General features: G+C 39.3%; 1 protein-coding gene across 7 annotated transcripts in view; it reads left to right on the top strand.

Annotated features, from left to right (window-relative positions):
• The window catches only part of camk2a (calcium/calmodulin-dependent protein kinase II alpha), a 496,915-nt gene that overhangs the window by 271,609 nt on the left and 209,591 nt on the right, over positions 1-15,715 (top strand). For all 7 annotated transcript variants that reach the window (XM_073871008.1, XM_073871010.1, XM_073871009.1 and 4 more), the window contains 3 exons: positions 4,178-4,272; positions 4,389-4,511; positions 4,890-4,973. In XM_073871008.1, the coding sequence (XP_073727109.1) occupies positions 4,178-4,272; positions 4,389-4,511; positions 4,890-4,973 (302 nt within the window). The remainder of the gene's footprint in view (positions 1-4,177; positions 4,273-4,388; positions 4,512-4,889; positions 4,974-15,715) is intronic.

The following is a 15,715-nucleotide window of genomic DNA, read 5'->3' as shown; positions in this document are numbered from 1 at the left end:
GCATTATTCGTAATAGTTGTATGGAAACAGACAAAGAATCTTCCATGTTTACTGAAAATCATGAAAGTTTCAAGATAATGAGGTTCATTGTAACCAATAAGCATGGAGCATGAACCAATTATCACTGTACTGTATAGATGCAGGCCATTGTAATTGCTTGTCCAATTCTGCCAACTTGTTACTGATGATTGAGAGCAGATTGTGAAATGATGTGACCTATGTTGTGATTGTACTGTAGTGTTTTCATCAATACATTACAAACTTTGTTCAATGATTCCAATGTGTCTGTCGTATTCTCTCTACTACTGCAGAACTTTTACAGATATGTATTTGCTCTACATGTACCATAATGAAATCTGTATCACCAATTTTGTTCTACAATATTTAATGATTGTACAAACAATGACATAACGAAACTATCAGTTGCTTGTGTGTGGGTGATCTATAGTTATGTTTCCATGGTATTTCACAGTAAATTTGTGTTTTGAAACAATGATTGTGCAAGTGCAAGATGTCTTTAAAGATGTGAATGCACAAATGCAATGTTTTGAACACTAGACAGCCTGTGTTACAAGTGATTACCGTTTTGAGTTTTGTATCTAGAGTTGTGAAAAGTGACATCAAGGTTCTGAAAATAGTAGCAAAGTGATTGTAAAAAACTGTATTTCAAACAAATTAAATTTTAGTTTGGATTTATGGTTTACTTTAAATATTTTGTTGTATATTGTAGCTACACCACCCCCAAGAGTTATATGGAAGGTATATGACCAGCAGCCCTTTGTGTGCATGCCTCTTTTGCAGGCGATGGAAGAGGCATGTGATGAGATTGATGTTGGTGCAATTTAGGGATGGATAAGGCGCTCAAGGCGAGTGAATATATTGCCTGTGATGTGGACGAGGCGTTATGACTTGTTTGGTGAAAAATAAAAATAAAATATTTTAATATCTGCAAATATTTCTGTGCATGTGAACAATCTATTACATATTTTAGTATTATGGCAAAGCATACTAAAGAAAAGTGCACTTTTCATAATGCCCAACTGTGTGTAGTTGGTTAGACAAAAATCTGGTAATATGAATGAAGTGTGTTCCAATGTGTGTCAAAGTTTGATTTTGATAATGTTATATGTAGTTTAGGTTGGAGTGCCTTATTTTGCAGGATATATGTGGTATTTTGATATTTGGGTGTGTGGTTTTGTAAATTGTGTTAAGTTTTTTGATAAAATCAGACTAGTTTGCAAAATTGTGTGTTAGCAATTGGAAAAAACTGTAACGTTCCAGAGTATTGAATCTCCAATAACCAGGGCACTTTTAACAGACGTCTCAGCCGGTGTATTGCTGAGTGGAGAAAATCTGTTTGATATTACTACAGGAGCGTGATTTGGGTGCCGAATGTGACTATGCCGCCTGACAGTCACCCAGTTAGTCAGACTCCTTGGAACGAGCCATGTGTATTACGCTTAACACTAGGCGCACCCGAAACAGCGTTTGTAACATTAACATTAGCGTTCTTACTATGCTCAACTAGTGTTCGGATGCGCGCTTCTAGTTTTGCAACCTTCTCCGTCAGCCTTACTACTTCAATACACTTAGCACATGTAAAACCCTCTATGCTGACGGATGAAGCTAAACTGTACATGTGGCAAGTAGTGCAGGTTACAATAACAAGCGGAGTCTTATCGTTTTCATGCTGAGCGATAGCGTCTCCGTTCACCCGAACGCGGTCCGTGAAGCTGCATCGCGTAGGGTGCTCGCTCGCTGCATGCCTCGCTCGCCTTCGAATGTCTGTGGCTAGGGTGATGTGAGGCACGCTGACTCTGCGAAGGCCGGGCAGCACCTCCTTCACAGCTTCCCGATCTGTTGTGGACAGGTCAGAAAAGCATACATCGGATGAATCCGCCATTAGATCGCCAACAAAGGCAGGTTTACAGTAAACAGATGGTAAGAAATGCTAGCTTTAGCTGGACCCTCTGGTGATGCTAGCGGGCTATATGCTAACACTGGGTGTTACTAGTGATAAAATCATTTCGCTTAGTAATACAATTCAGTAATCGTCAAGGTAAAGTATTCCTAAGATAAACTAATCAGTTATATTATATAGATAGGAATAAGATAGTGAAAAAATAGGATTTAGCTAGTAAGCTCAACGGAGCTCCGGGCTTGCGACTCAGCATCACTCATCTCTCATCGTCACTCGTCTCTCAGCGTCTATTATAATCTAGTATTAAATGTACTACTGGATATAGTGGTGGCTGTTTGCGTAGCTACAATGTTTTCCCTAATAACCGTAATTTTGTTAGTAAAGAAGTTCATGAAGTTGTTACTATAGACCCCTTCAATGTTTATAAACATCGAATGCCTAGGTTGGGTGCGTGCGCAGCATGGGGTCAGAAAAATGGCGCGGCTAATAAAAACTGATCATACAATACAGGCTTTCTAATTTAATCTAACAGGGCTGATAATTGATGACCTGAGATGAAGTGAGCATACAAACACAAGCCTCTTTGATCTTTGCAATGTCGCATTCTGCACGTTTAATTGCTTGCAACCACATATGTCGCCTTTTTTAATGGATGAGTGTCAGGGATGGGGAAGACAGAACCCAAGTGCAGACAGCTCTCAACCAAAAAGACTTTTAATATACAACAAAAACACCCTTGAGGGGGTTAACAAGGCAAGAATATAAATGTTAACATACAACAAGACATGGCAAAACAAAACTGGACACATTACAGTGTCAAACGTGACACACATAATGATCCGACACAGGACATCACACACAATGGCTTTAAATAGGGAAGAACTAAACTGGGGAACGAGGACACACAGGTGAAGGGCGTAAACTAATAATGAATAATTAACAAGGCAACGAGGGGGCGGGGTCAAGACTTAAGACAGGAGAGCACGAGGCACACAAACACAGGTCACGTAACTCTCCACACAACACAAGACAACAGTGAGGGCTGCCATGACCCTGTCACATGAAACACATAAGACATACAGGGCTGACAGGATCATGACAGTACCCCCCTCAAGAACACATAACACAATATAAAAGTCAACAAGGCAAGACAGTGCCAGGGATCCGGACCCCCAAGACAAGAAGCGGGACTCCAGTCTCCGCAAGGAGGTGGGCACAGAATCCCGCGCCGCTCTAGGCTCACCGGCCAGCCACGCCCCCGCGTGAACATATATAAACAAGTATAAACATTTTATAAACATTTTTAACATTTCTACAACATAAGTGCACCATTATACAGTATATAAAGGTGTAATATGTAATTTTTAGGAGGATCTATTGACAGAAATGCAATATATATATATATATATATATATATATATATATATATATATATATATATATATATTAGTTATGGATTATAAAGTGTAATATGGAGGGGTATAAGAGGGCCCTAAATCAGGACTTAATACTGATAATACAATAATACTGAATGGAAATTGAAAACACACACAACAATATGCTGTTATACTTCATATAACTCAAAGCTTGCATTCTGGTTGGTACATTGTTTTTGCACAGGCCTACTAAAGGGTTAATGGTACCACATGGTGATCAACAGTTCCTCTTTGCAAAAGTAAAAACCACCAACAATCAAGAATGCATGACTATGTTGGTGTCATGGCTTTGCAATCAAAAAATGTCATTATAATGGAAGTCAATGGAGCAAAAACAGCCCAAACAATAAATAATGAAGAAAAAATAAATAAATCTGATGCTGCACAAAAACGAACAATACATCACATTAGCCTACTAATCTTCGACATGCCCAAGAACGTGATAAAAGGTACACAAAAAATCCAGTCCATAATACTTTACAATACAATACAATACACTTTGTTTGTTTTTCCCCCAAATCAGTAACATCACTTATGAACATGCCAATTAAAGAGTTAAAATCATGGAATTTTTGTAAACATTTAGTAGTTTTGATCATGAGGTTGATTGACAGATTTATGCAAAAAAGTGAAAACATTAATCTAAACTTTTAAAGCTGTTTAATTTAGTGGATGTTTTCAGCCAAGAACAACAAAAAAGGGTAGTGAATTTGAACAATGCAAACAGTGCATTTGTTAGTATAGCATTGTAAAGTCAATTTTAAATGAAAGGGCTCCTGGGAAACCTTACTTGACCCTTCAATCTCATTTTCGACTTTAGGAGTGATTCTCTATATACTGCTCGTTGGCTACCCACCGTTCTGGGATGAAGACCAACATAGACTCTATCAGCAAATTAAAGCGGGGGCCTATGATGTAAGTCAAATCATTTTAATAACTTATTAGTGATAACAAATTATAACAATTTATAACATCTTACCAGCAAAACTGATTCATAGATCATCATATTTGGTTATTTAATGCATCCACAGTTTCCATCACCTGAGTGGGACACAGTGACCCCTGAGGCAAAAGATCTAATTAATAAGATGTTGACTATGAATCCATCCAAACGCATCACTGCTGCAGATGCACTAAAGCACCCATGGATTTCAGTGAGTTCACAACTGAAGAATATTTTCTATTTATACTATTGTCTATAATAATGCCTTTAAATTTAGTTTGTCAGCAAATTAATTTACTCACTATTGAATCATTATTTACATACCCTCATGTTGCACAAATTGTATAAAATGTATATTTTATTTTTAAGTATATTATGGTCACTCTTTTCTATATAATGCAAAAGTGAAATGTGAGTAAATCTTTTTATTAGAAAAGAATCCTGAAAGTACAAGTAAAATTATCCAGGTCTTCTAAAATCATACATTAGCTTTCTGTAATTAAGTTGTTATTTACTGGTAATCTTCCTGTCATCTGCCATACAAAATAAACCTTGCTATCTTTCATGATTCCCCTCTATGTGATTTCAGCATCGCTCCACTGTTGCATCTTGCATGCATAGACAGGAGACTGTTGAATGTTTGAAGAAATTCAATGCCAGAAGGAAACTCAAGGTGAGTTCATATAAATGAAATTCTGAACTTTTAATTTATTCTCTGAATGCAGACATTCTTCCTGTTGATCTATAAATATGGTTAAATCCTTTCTTTCTGAGTTTGTGTAAAACCTGGAGCTGGAAAGGTAGTTTGTTTACAGAGAAAACTGCAGGGTTATTTTTGTAAGCTAAAACTAGAACTAGAACAAAAACGATGGATACAAATATTTTGTAAACTGAAATAAAATAATACAAAAATAAAAACTGGAAAAACTTAACTAACAACAGCTATTGAACTAATATAAAATAATAGTGATTAAAAATAGTTTTCGAAAGTAATAAGCTTTCACTTCAGTGCACATGTTTCAATTACAAGGCCCGCGGGCCAAATCCGGCCTGCGCAATGATATAAGTTTTTAATTGATCTTGGCCTGCTTCAATTCAGAATGCGCAGCAGTGCACTACAAGTCCCAGCAAGCACTGCAGACGTGCTGCGCGGTAAACATGTGATCTCAGCGTCTCGCGTGAGAGACCGCTCTAGTCCAGCACACTGACAAAATTCCAGCATTAGTGACAGTACAAACGGCTTCAGCCACATCACTGTTCTTTTTATCAAAAACGTGGCCAGTCAGCCAGAAAAATCTGGGTGTTTTTTGTCAGGTGTGAGTTTGTATTAGCCAAAGTTACTTAATTCAGAGCCTAAAGAAACAGAAGATTAAGGGCCCAATTTTAAAGATCTGAAACGCAAGTGCGAAGCGCAAAGCGCAAGTGACTTTGTGGGCGGATCTTGGGCGCTGTTGCTATTTTCAATAAGAGATGGAACACACCTCCTTGTTTGTGCTGAACCGCCCAGGGAGCGCAAGTTCATTCCCTAGTTTGCCGACGTGCGTCTGTGGAGGGAAAAACCCGCTGTGCGCCGGTGCAAAATACGAAATGATACATGCGTCACTGACAAAGTCAATTGCGCTGGGTGCAAGATAGGGCCCTTAATGTTATATTCTTTCATTATGGCTCATTCGATCTTAAATGTGTTGAAAAATAAACTAACATTTTAGCTTGAAAGGCAGACATTTCAGGAAGTTCTTTCTGTGAAGTCAGCAGATAAGTGGTATGTTTATCAATAATTGTCACAATAAGATGCACACGGAAATAAATAGGCTATTATAAATAGTTCAAACCAAATAGAAAAGACTAATGAATCAGTAAAGTCAAGATTTTTAAATAACAATGAAATCATTCTTTTATTAAAGGCGGAGTCCACGATGTTTGAAAAACGCGTTGGAAAAGGAGACGGTCCGACTACCAAAACACACTTATAGCCAATCAAATCAAATCTCTTGCGGGGTTGCGTATGTGTGGGGCGGGTCTATCAACAGAAGGTCCAGATTCTATTGGGGTAGGGGCGTGTTTGTTTGGGTGATTTCAAATATCAACATTGGCTTTCAAACATCGTGGACTCCGCCTTTAACAAATATGCACAAAATACAGGACACGTTGTTTCACATAATGCTTTAGGGACAGTGTTTTCCATGGCAATCCTATAATCTGAGTTGCAAACTTGTAACAGTATAGTGCACACTAAGCTATCTGTATCTAGTTTAACTAAAGAAAGCACAAAAAAATGCTGACTACAGTAGTTAGTAATTATTCTATTTTTGTTTGAGATTTGTTTTTGTGATGGCTATTGAATAAGTGTAAGGATGCACTGTGAGGCTAAGGATCCATTTGCAGGCCTTTATTAGTAATACTCGTAGACAGACAGATCAGGGTCAACACCAGCAAACACAACAATGTGAGATTGGCAAGTATCATAGTCATAAACAGGCAAGAGGTCAGGGCAGGCAGCAAGCAATCACAACATCCAGACAAACAGATCAAAACAACAAACCGGGAATGAACAGACAGGATAAACGCTCGGTAGTGACCAGTGTTGGGCAAGTTACTGAAAATTAGTAATTAGTTACAGTTACTAGTTACTTCTTTTAAAAGTAACTGAATTACTCTACCAGTTACTGTATATCAAAAGTAATTAGTTACTTAGAAAAGTAACTTTTAAGTTACTTTTATGTCTGCTTTTTAAATATAAATATGAACATTACTGAACAGTCAAACAGTAAAATGATATGGATGTGCTATTTTACACATAAGACTCTAATATATCACATACTGTAGGAGCCTATTTTGCTTTAGATTCAACCTTTGAATATTTTTGTTAGAAATTATCTTAATATGTAAACTTAGTTTATTTATGTATATCATTTAGACCATTTAGACAAATATTCAGCATGTTTACAAAAATATATAGTGTGTTAAAATTGTGTAGTGTCTCTTTAAAAATTTGGAGACAATTGTGTCAACATGTCATATTTTCTAAAATAAATTATAATTTTTCTGATTTCATATTTATTTTAATAAGTTATTAAAAGCGTGCAGCAGATGAGGCAAATTATGGGTCCTCCGAAGGTTAGACCGTCTCATTTCAGTTCTCTTCGCGAACTTCTGACCGCCTTGAAAGGCCGAGTGCTCACCTTTTATCGCATGCTTAGTAGGGTGCAGCCCTTGAATTGGAACACAGCTTGTGAAGCTTGCCGCAGGGACTGCGCTCTTTGGTCATATTTAAATCCAACAGAAAACAAACAATATGATACACAGGATTAAAGGAAGATATTTAATCAGAAAACGGAGTAGGCTACGCGGATTGTTTTGTCGGACGGACACAGAGCGAGTGGATTGTTTTGTCAGATGGACACAGAGCGAGTGGATTGTTTGTTCGGATACGGAGAGACTGAAACTGAAACTAAAACTAAAAGTGAGCTCACACATACTATGGAGTTTTAACACGGGTGTACAGTGCAGTGTGAATATTTTAGTGGAAACAACAATCGCGGATCGTTCTCTTCCATGAATCCGATGTAAACATCTAAGAATATATGAACATTTCTTAGATTTATTACCTTTGTGGACTACAAATGCAAGTTGATGTCATACTGCGATTGCTTGGTGAAGATAATTTACAAACATGAGACTGGATGGATTATGACTTGCGCACAATTTTTAAACAAAGGTATGTTGTCCCGTTTAGATTTTTCATGTTCATTCTATATGCACTGTCAGCTATGATGAAGTGTAATGAATCATTGCGCCGCCAACTACGGTCCTGCGACGTCAGATATGTCTTGTCTGTTTTTTACAAAATAGAGTAACGTGAGTAACGAACTCATTTAAATTTCAGTAATTGTAATTGCGCTACTTGATTTAAAAAAATACTTTGTTACATGCTCGTTACTGCTAAAAGTAGTGGAGTTTGTAACTTTGTAACGCGTTACTCCCATCACTGGTAGTGACAGCCGTGGCAAATCAAGACTTTGCACTTAGGTGAAGTATAAGTGAAGCTTAAATAGGCAGTTTGTAATGAGCCTCAGGTGGCAGTGTAATCAGTTCCGGTATGTGAGTTGTGGGAAATGTAGTCCGAATGGAACACCAATAATCGGTGGACGGCTCCCTCTGGTGGCAATCAGAAGGTGGAGCAGGCGCCTCATTCATGACATAGCCCCCCATGTGAGCGGCTCCTGAAGCGAGAATGCGTGCGAAGCCGGGGTCTTCCACGAGGTCGAAGAGCCGATTTGTCTGGGTGACTTCTTTGGAACTCAGCGGTGAGTGAAGGATCAAGGATGTCCCCCACCCTTTCCCAAGAGCATTCCTCAGGGCCGTACCCCTTAGTTGACCAAATATTGTAAGGTGGGTTGTGGGAAATTTAGTCCGAATGGAATAATCGGGGGATGGCTTCCTCTGGTCACGATCAGGAAGCGGAGCAGGCATCTCATTCATGGCAATAAATATAATATAGGACTGTAACGATATGCAATATAAAACTGAAATCGTGAAACCCACATCATGAACCTGTGTTGCGGTCTGAGAAGGCAGAATCGCGACACACCCCTTTCAACTCCCAGAGTTATCCTTCCCGTCCAGATCCAATGCTACCACATCTTTAAATTGCTATTAGTATTATTTGAAGTTAACATTATAAAATATGTAGACCTGCAACACAATACTAGTTGAGGATAAATTATCCTCCAAATGTGACTAGGGCTGTGGCGGTGAAGGAATTTCTCTTGCTGTGATTTTTCGTGGCTCACAAGCTTGGTATGCAGTTTTCCAGCCTTTATTTATTAAAATGATTAAAAGAAAATTATGATTTAAATCCAAAACAACAAGGTCCACTGAGGTAGAAGAGGGGTGCTCTCTTTTCTCTTATGAGAAAAAAATTAACGCAAGCTATAGCTACTACAGCTTAATAGCCTATATATTTTTTAAAACAAAAATAAATTGAAGAACATTGTTTAGGCTTGTTGTGCAAATTAATAGAACCTCGGCCAATAGGCTACAGAACACAGCAGTGTCTTAATGAATTTAAAATGAGCCTGTATTTGTGCACCTGTAAATGTAAACTTACATTATATCTTGTGTGCTTCTTGGTCGAATATATGTAGAAATATATATGAGTAAAAAAGTCCCGAACAAATGTGCTGATTTGATCCATTCATGTCCTGACCACCAGGCTAGAGATTTTAAACATCCTTAATCCATACTTTTCAACGCTGCAGGTTCCGGTCCAGAGCTCTACAAAAGCAGCGAAGAATCCTGGGCATCGAAAACAGACGCTGAAGGGGTACCCTGCTCGTCATATAGTGACGCTGAGGGCTCTGCACACTTCTCTGATTATTTTAGACACAGTTTGTCACAGTTTTACTACTAGTCTATCAAATAGTCTATCCGCTTGATGGATCCGACCGCATACTGCAATAAACAGGCGTTTAGCGGCTTTTTACATCAAAGGCTGACAGGCTATGCCATTTGAAGAGGGGCCGTTCACTGATCCCCCAATATATTTAAAAATCCTAGACATGGTTGGACCTCCTGAACAGGTTGAGCACTTCTATATATTGTTTTGAGCAAAGAGGCTACACAGTTTTACCAGCGGCAAGGGGCCGCACATCATGTGGGAACTGCTCGAAACTAAGTGCTTAGCGTCAAATTTCTTAATTTTTTTGACTGACGAAAATTCCGCGAAATTCCGCGTTAACAACCATGAACGTATGCAACCATGAACTGCGCTCTCCACAATGACGAGAAACTATCAGCAATGGATATTGATTTTTAGCCTTTTACTACTATATATATTTATGGAGATGAGAATTAAAAACCCACCCTGTCCAGCTATTATCAGCTGTTCTGCTGATCTCTTGACCTGCGTTCGCTTGCGGCATTATGAGCACGCGTCCAAATGTCAGACTGGTGGTCCTATGACCAGTGTTCGTAACAGCTGCCGTATGCATACAGTTAGCATAATAGCTATTTGAAGCTCCCTAAATACAATGGCAAGCAGTTTTATAGGCATTCGCGTTTTCCATTTGGACCACCAAACTTTCTTTGCTATGGTTGCACGCACATATAGAGCAACGTGTTTACACTTTCAAAGTGTATGACAATATTTCAGTCAAACAGTTAAAAGATGCTTTGAAGTTTAAAACTTACCAGAGCAGGCTTGCAGCGCTCCGCTCTGCTAGTGGGGGGAGGGGCAATGCACGGGCTGCAGGCAGCGTCTCAAGCAACACAGAGCTGCCTGTGGACGCCTGTCTGTAATTAATGCCGGGGAAAAACTATCGGCAAACGCAAGCCGCGTATCGGCCAATGCCGATATACCTAAAACCTGCTAAAATCGGCCCGATGTATCGGCTGGTCGATATATCGGTCGATCACTTCTATTCACAAGACCACAGGAAAACGCCAAAATCGCAACCGACCATATGGAGGCCGGAGGCCCCACTGTCGTTGTTAATGCAGGTTCAGTGGCAAACGGGTCTGTATGGCATACTATTCACAAGACACAAGAAATGGCTATTTATATTGTTAATAATTTGCATAGTTAATCTTTTTCTTTGGTGTTTAGTTTATATTCAATTCAATTAAATTTTATTTATATAGCGCTTTTCACAATAGTTAAAGGCGGAGTCCATGATGTTTAAAAGCCAATGTTGATATTTGAAATCACCTAAACAAACACGCCCCTACCCCAATAGAATCTGGACCTTCTGTTGATAGACCCGCCCCACACATACGCAACCTGACTATAAGTCTGTTTTGGTAGTCGGCCCGTCTCCTTTTCCAAAGCGTTTTTCAAACATCGTGGACTCCGCCTTTAATTGTTGCAAAGCAGCTTTACATGAGTAGATGTAAAGGAGAACACAGAAAATCAATAGATAATATAAGAAGTAGAATATAACGGCTAAGGTTAAACCGTACAAGCTAGCGTATTAATAATGTAACTTATACAGTAAAGTGCTAAGTTAAGCCAAAGTTGGCTGACTCTCCCTGGGACGAAAAAAAACCCTATGAGAAAACCCGGTGGGAAAAACTCCTAGAAGGACAAAAACCCTTGGGAGAAATTAATATATTTATATATATATATATATATATATATATATATATAGATACGGTAGGGATAGGAAGCAGGTAAGCAGATTAAAATGGTTTAGCCGGTGGTTGTTGGTCGCGCATCGGCTAGGCATCACGTTGAAGGACAGCCAGTAGATCAGTGGTGCGATGACCTTCACAGCAAGAGGAACTGGGTTTGTTTCTCTCATTGTCCTCGGGGTCGAGGACGAGACAGGGAGACAACGAAATCATATGGAGGAGTTTGCTTTTAAATCGCTCTCACGGAACTTTGACGTCATCCGGCTGCCGGTTCTTGTGGCGCCGCATGAATTCGAACAAGCCTATTCTCTTCTCGTCAGTTCACACGCACCAGTACAATGGCGCGGAGCAGAGCGAGACCTTGATGGACTTTAAACCCTACATATGTATCCGAGTCCTGATCGGGAGGTAACGTCCCATTCCGAACGAGTCTGAAACCACGTGATCGGGGCCGATTTCCGATCACGTGATCGGATCGGGACATCCCTAATAATATATTATATTTTTTTTGCTGGGGCAGATTGGGAAGAAATCTGATAGTTCAGTATTTTGCTTGCCCAGTGAGAATTTTTACTGGCATCACAAACACCTAAAATTAAGATGATGACATAATGTATGTCCCCACCAATGTCAAAATCAAAATTTTGCCCTTGCCTTAGCTAAATGACTGTAGTGTTTAAAATGTTTATTTGTAAATAAAAGTTAATGGTTTTATTTATAACTGTGTTTTTGTTCATTTAAAGAGGACTTATTTAAGTAGGTAAATTCAGTTTTTACTTATAAACAGTTTGTGGCCTAGTTGTATTTTAGTTTGTATAATTAATGTCAGCATAATAAAATTTGGCCCTCATAAGACAACATTTTTTTCCGATCCAGCCCTCAGCCTAAATGATTTTGACACCCCTGCTCCAGTGCAAAAAATCCTAACCTGTGTGGCTGTTTCTAGAAACACCTGAAGGCAAAACCTCATGCAAGTGAGGTCAGCTGAAAGAGGTTAGGCTAGTACAGGAAAGGCTACATAGTTTACTCGATTCCCCTCTAAATAAAACTGTTAAAGGTAGGTTTCAAAGAAATCATATGTATAAAATAGGGTGTTTATGCACACATGAGAATATTATATTTCCAGTCAGGTTAGCTACATTAGCTTGATAAATAGTTACTTTTGTTACTATGCAACTGATGCATAGTAGCCTAGACAACAGATACAATATGCATTTACTAACTTACTTTGACTTCCTGCCTTGCTCTTCGCTAGGACCAATAGACAGAGAACAGAGGACCAATAGACACATGACACATCATGGAACAGGGAAACAAAAGACAAACATGTCAGCCATCTTGGGTGTGGCAGGTGGCTCAGGAGACTCTAGTTCATGAGCTGCAGTGAATTAAGTTGGAACTGTAGTGCAGTGTGTGGTCCAAAGACCCCACAAAGCTGTAGCCACCACGGTAAATGGTAAATGGACTGCATTTATATATTCAATTCAATTCAATTTTATTTATATATCGCTTTTCACAAGTGTTAATTGTTTCAAAGCAGCTTTACATGAGAAGAAGATGTAGAGGAGAACACAGAAAATCAATAGATAATATAAGAAGTAGAGATAGCGGCTAAGGTTAAACCGTACAAGCGAGCATATTAATAATGTAACGTATACAGTAAAGTGCTATGTTAAGCCAAAGTTGGCTGACTCTCCCTGAGACGAAAAAACCCCCTAGGAAAAACCCAATGGGAAAAACTCCTAGAAGGACAAAAACCCTTGGGAGGAATTAATATATATTTATATATATATATATATATAGATATAGATATATATATATATAGATACGGTAGGGATAGGAGGCGGGTAAGCGGATTAAACTGGTTTAGCCGGTGGTCGTTGGTCGGGCATTGGCTGGTCATCACGTTGAAGGACAGCCAGTAGATCAGTGGTGTGATGACCTTCACAGCAACAGGAACTGGGTCTGTTTCTCTCATTGTCCTTGGGGGCGAGGACGAGACAGGGAGACAAAAACAGAGTTCTATTAGCGCAGGGGCCGTTCGCATGTACACTTGATCCACTTGGACCATTTTCCGCAATGTGGGGTTGAGTCCAAGCCAATTCCATGCCCTAAGGCATCGTTCAGGGCAATCAGCCTGGGACACCAAACCCCAAAACAGGCAGTAAAATCCTCAATTGTACTTTAGCGCAAATCAATCAGTCCATCTGTTAGATCCACAGTGGTGGTTGATTATTCTGTAATGTGTTGTCCAGACATGAAACAAATGCGGAATCTAAGTGCAGATGAAAACTTTAATACATCCAAAAACATGACCAATAATTCAAGAGATTAAGTAACCCATGAACAAGAACATGAGCAAGACCATAAAACAACATGTAAGGGTGGATTCACTACAGTGCTTCAGTCTGTAGGAATGCTAAAATGACTGATAAATGTTAACAGCAAGATGGTGTAAAACTGTGTATTTCTCGTCAATTATCACCCTTCTGCAACTTATACCAACGGCGGAAGTAAGTGCAATTATAATAGCAAAATATAGCTGCAAGCAGCGATACGGGGTCAAGCACCTTCAGCGCAATGAGCACCCAAAGCACAGCAAAAACCGCACGACGCAGCAAATGCGCAAAGCGCAGAAAGCGCGCAATACAGAGCCCGAACCCAAAGCAAAGCAAATGCAGAGCAGAACCACTGCAGTGCGGAGCAACAAGAGTAAAGATGGCAAAAATATAATATCAGACAAAGTATTCAGAAGTTATAAGCAGTTCCATAAGAACTGTTATAGTTTATAACCCCTAGGTGGCGCTGTACTCTGACTTCCCAGGTACCTTCAGGACATCATGTCGAAGCTCCTTTCTATTTTTTGCGCGGATATGTCCAATAGTTAAAAAAAATAACAAATTATGTGAAATTTCAAAATGGCGGACAGGCGGTTCGGTCAAACCCGGCATAATACACATCGACAGATGCGGCATGAGGTAAGCAATCCATAGACATCAAGATCATAATTTTCTGACAAACAGTTCAGAAGTTATGGGCAAAAATAGCCTATTTTATTATCTCATGACCCATAGGTGGCGCTGTCACCAAATTTGGCATGGACCCCAAGTTCATGGTCCACATGAAGTGTACCAAATTTCATGTCAATTGATCAAAGAATGACTGAGCTACAGCTTCAGAACCATTTTTGTGTCAACCTCATTAAGTTTGCGCATTTATTACTTTTGACCAAAGATAAAAATCAAAATTCTGTTCGGTCATTTCTATGCAGCTCACTCCAAAGATCATCTGTGCCAAATCTCATAAGAATTGAACCACATTTGAAGGAGGAGTAGCGAAAAAACGAAATACTGTACATTTCAAAATGGCCGCTACTGTAATGGGTGGAGTTTTACTGTAAGGTATTAAAAACAACAAGCATGAGGAGAGCAATCACGTGTACTAAGTAGAATTTTCATAGATCAAGCGGATCAGCAGTTATAACAATTTGAACATTGAATTTTTGCACTGCTGGTGGCGCTATAGAGTTAGTACTAGAGACCCCATTTTTGGTCACATGACTTTTTCAGACCACCACTACAACTCTGCCAAATTTCATCATTTTCCTATGTACGGTTCATAGGGCTGCCATAGACGCCTATGGCTAAGAAGAAGAAGAAGAAGCAGAATAATAATAATAATAAATATAGCTGCAAGCAGCGATTCGGGGCCAAGCACCTTCAGCGCAATGAGCACCCAAAGCACAGCAAGCAACATAGAAGGTATCAATGACCCAATGCGCATTGAACACCCAAGGTGAATCAAGAACACAAGGCGCAGCAAGTACCCAAAGCGTAGCAATCACCGATCAGAACCACCGCAGTGCAGAGCAGCAACAGAAAACATGACGAAAATAAAACCCATGTGAACTACAGACAGGCCGAGAAGAATAGGTGAGAAAGAACAAAACTTTAATAGAACAAATTAAAACTTGCCCCAGGCAGGATTTGAACCCAAGAACTCAGAATCTCTTTGCATGTGACTAACACGATACGCCATTTAGTTGACACAGTTCATGAGGCAGCAGAATAGAGTGTACAGAGATGAAAGCATTGACATATGCCAATCACCACAGATGCAGAAATGACACAGCAGAGCAGATATAACAGAAATATAATGTATATAAGAATCAACAAGCTCAAGTGAGGTTGAAGACAAGAAGAACATTCTGTACAGAAATGCTATGAAATGTAATATGCCGTAATTAACTATGACAAATAGACAACATCACAGGCCCGGTCAACT

The sequence above is a fragment of the Misgurnus anguillicaudatus genome, chromosome 9 (genome assembly GCF_027580225.2).
Source record: "Misgurnus anguillicaudatus chromosome 9, ASM2758022v2, whole genome shotgun sequence".
In the NCBI taxonomy this organism is placed as follows: domain Eukaryota; kingdom Metazoa; phylum Chordata; class Actinopteri; order Cypriniformes; family Cobitidae; genus Misgurnus; species Misgurnus anguillicaudatus.
The sequence above is the reverse complement of the archived record's forward strand: the minus strand, read 5'-3'. Positions and strand labels throughout refer to the sequence as shown.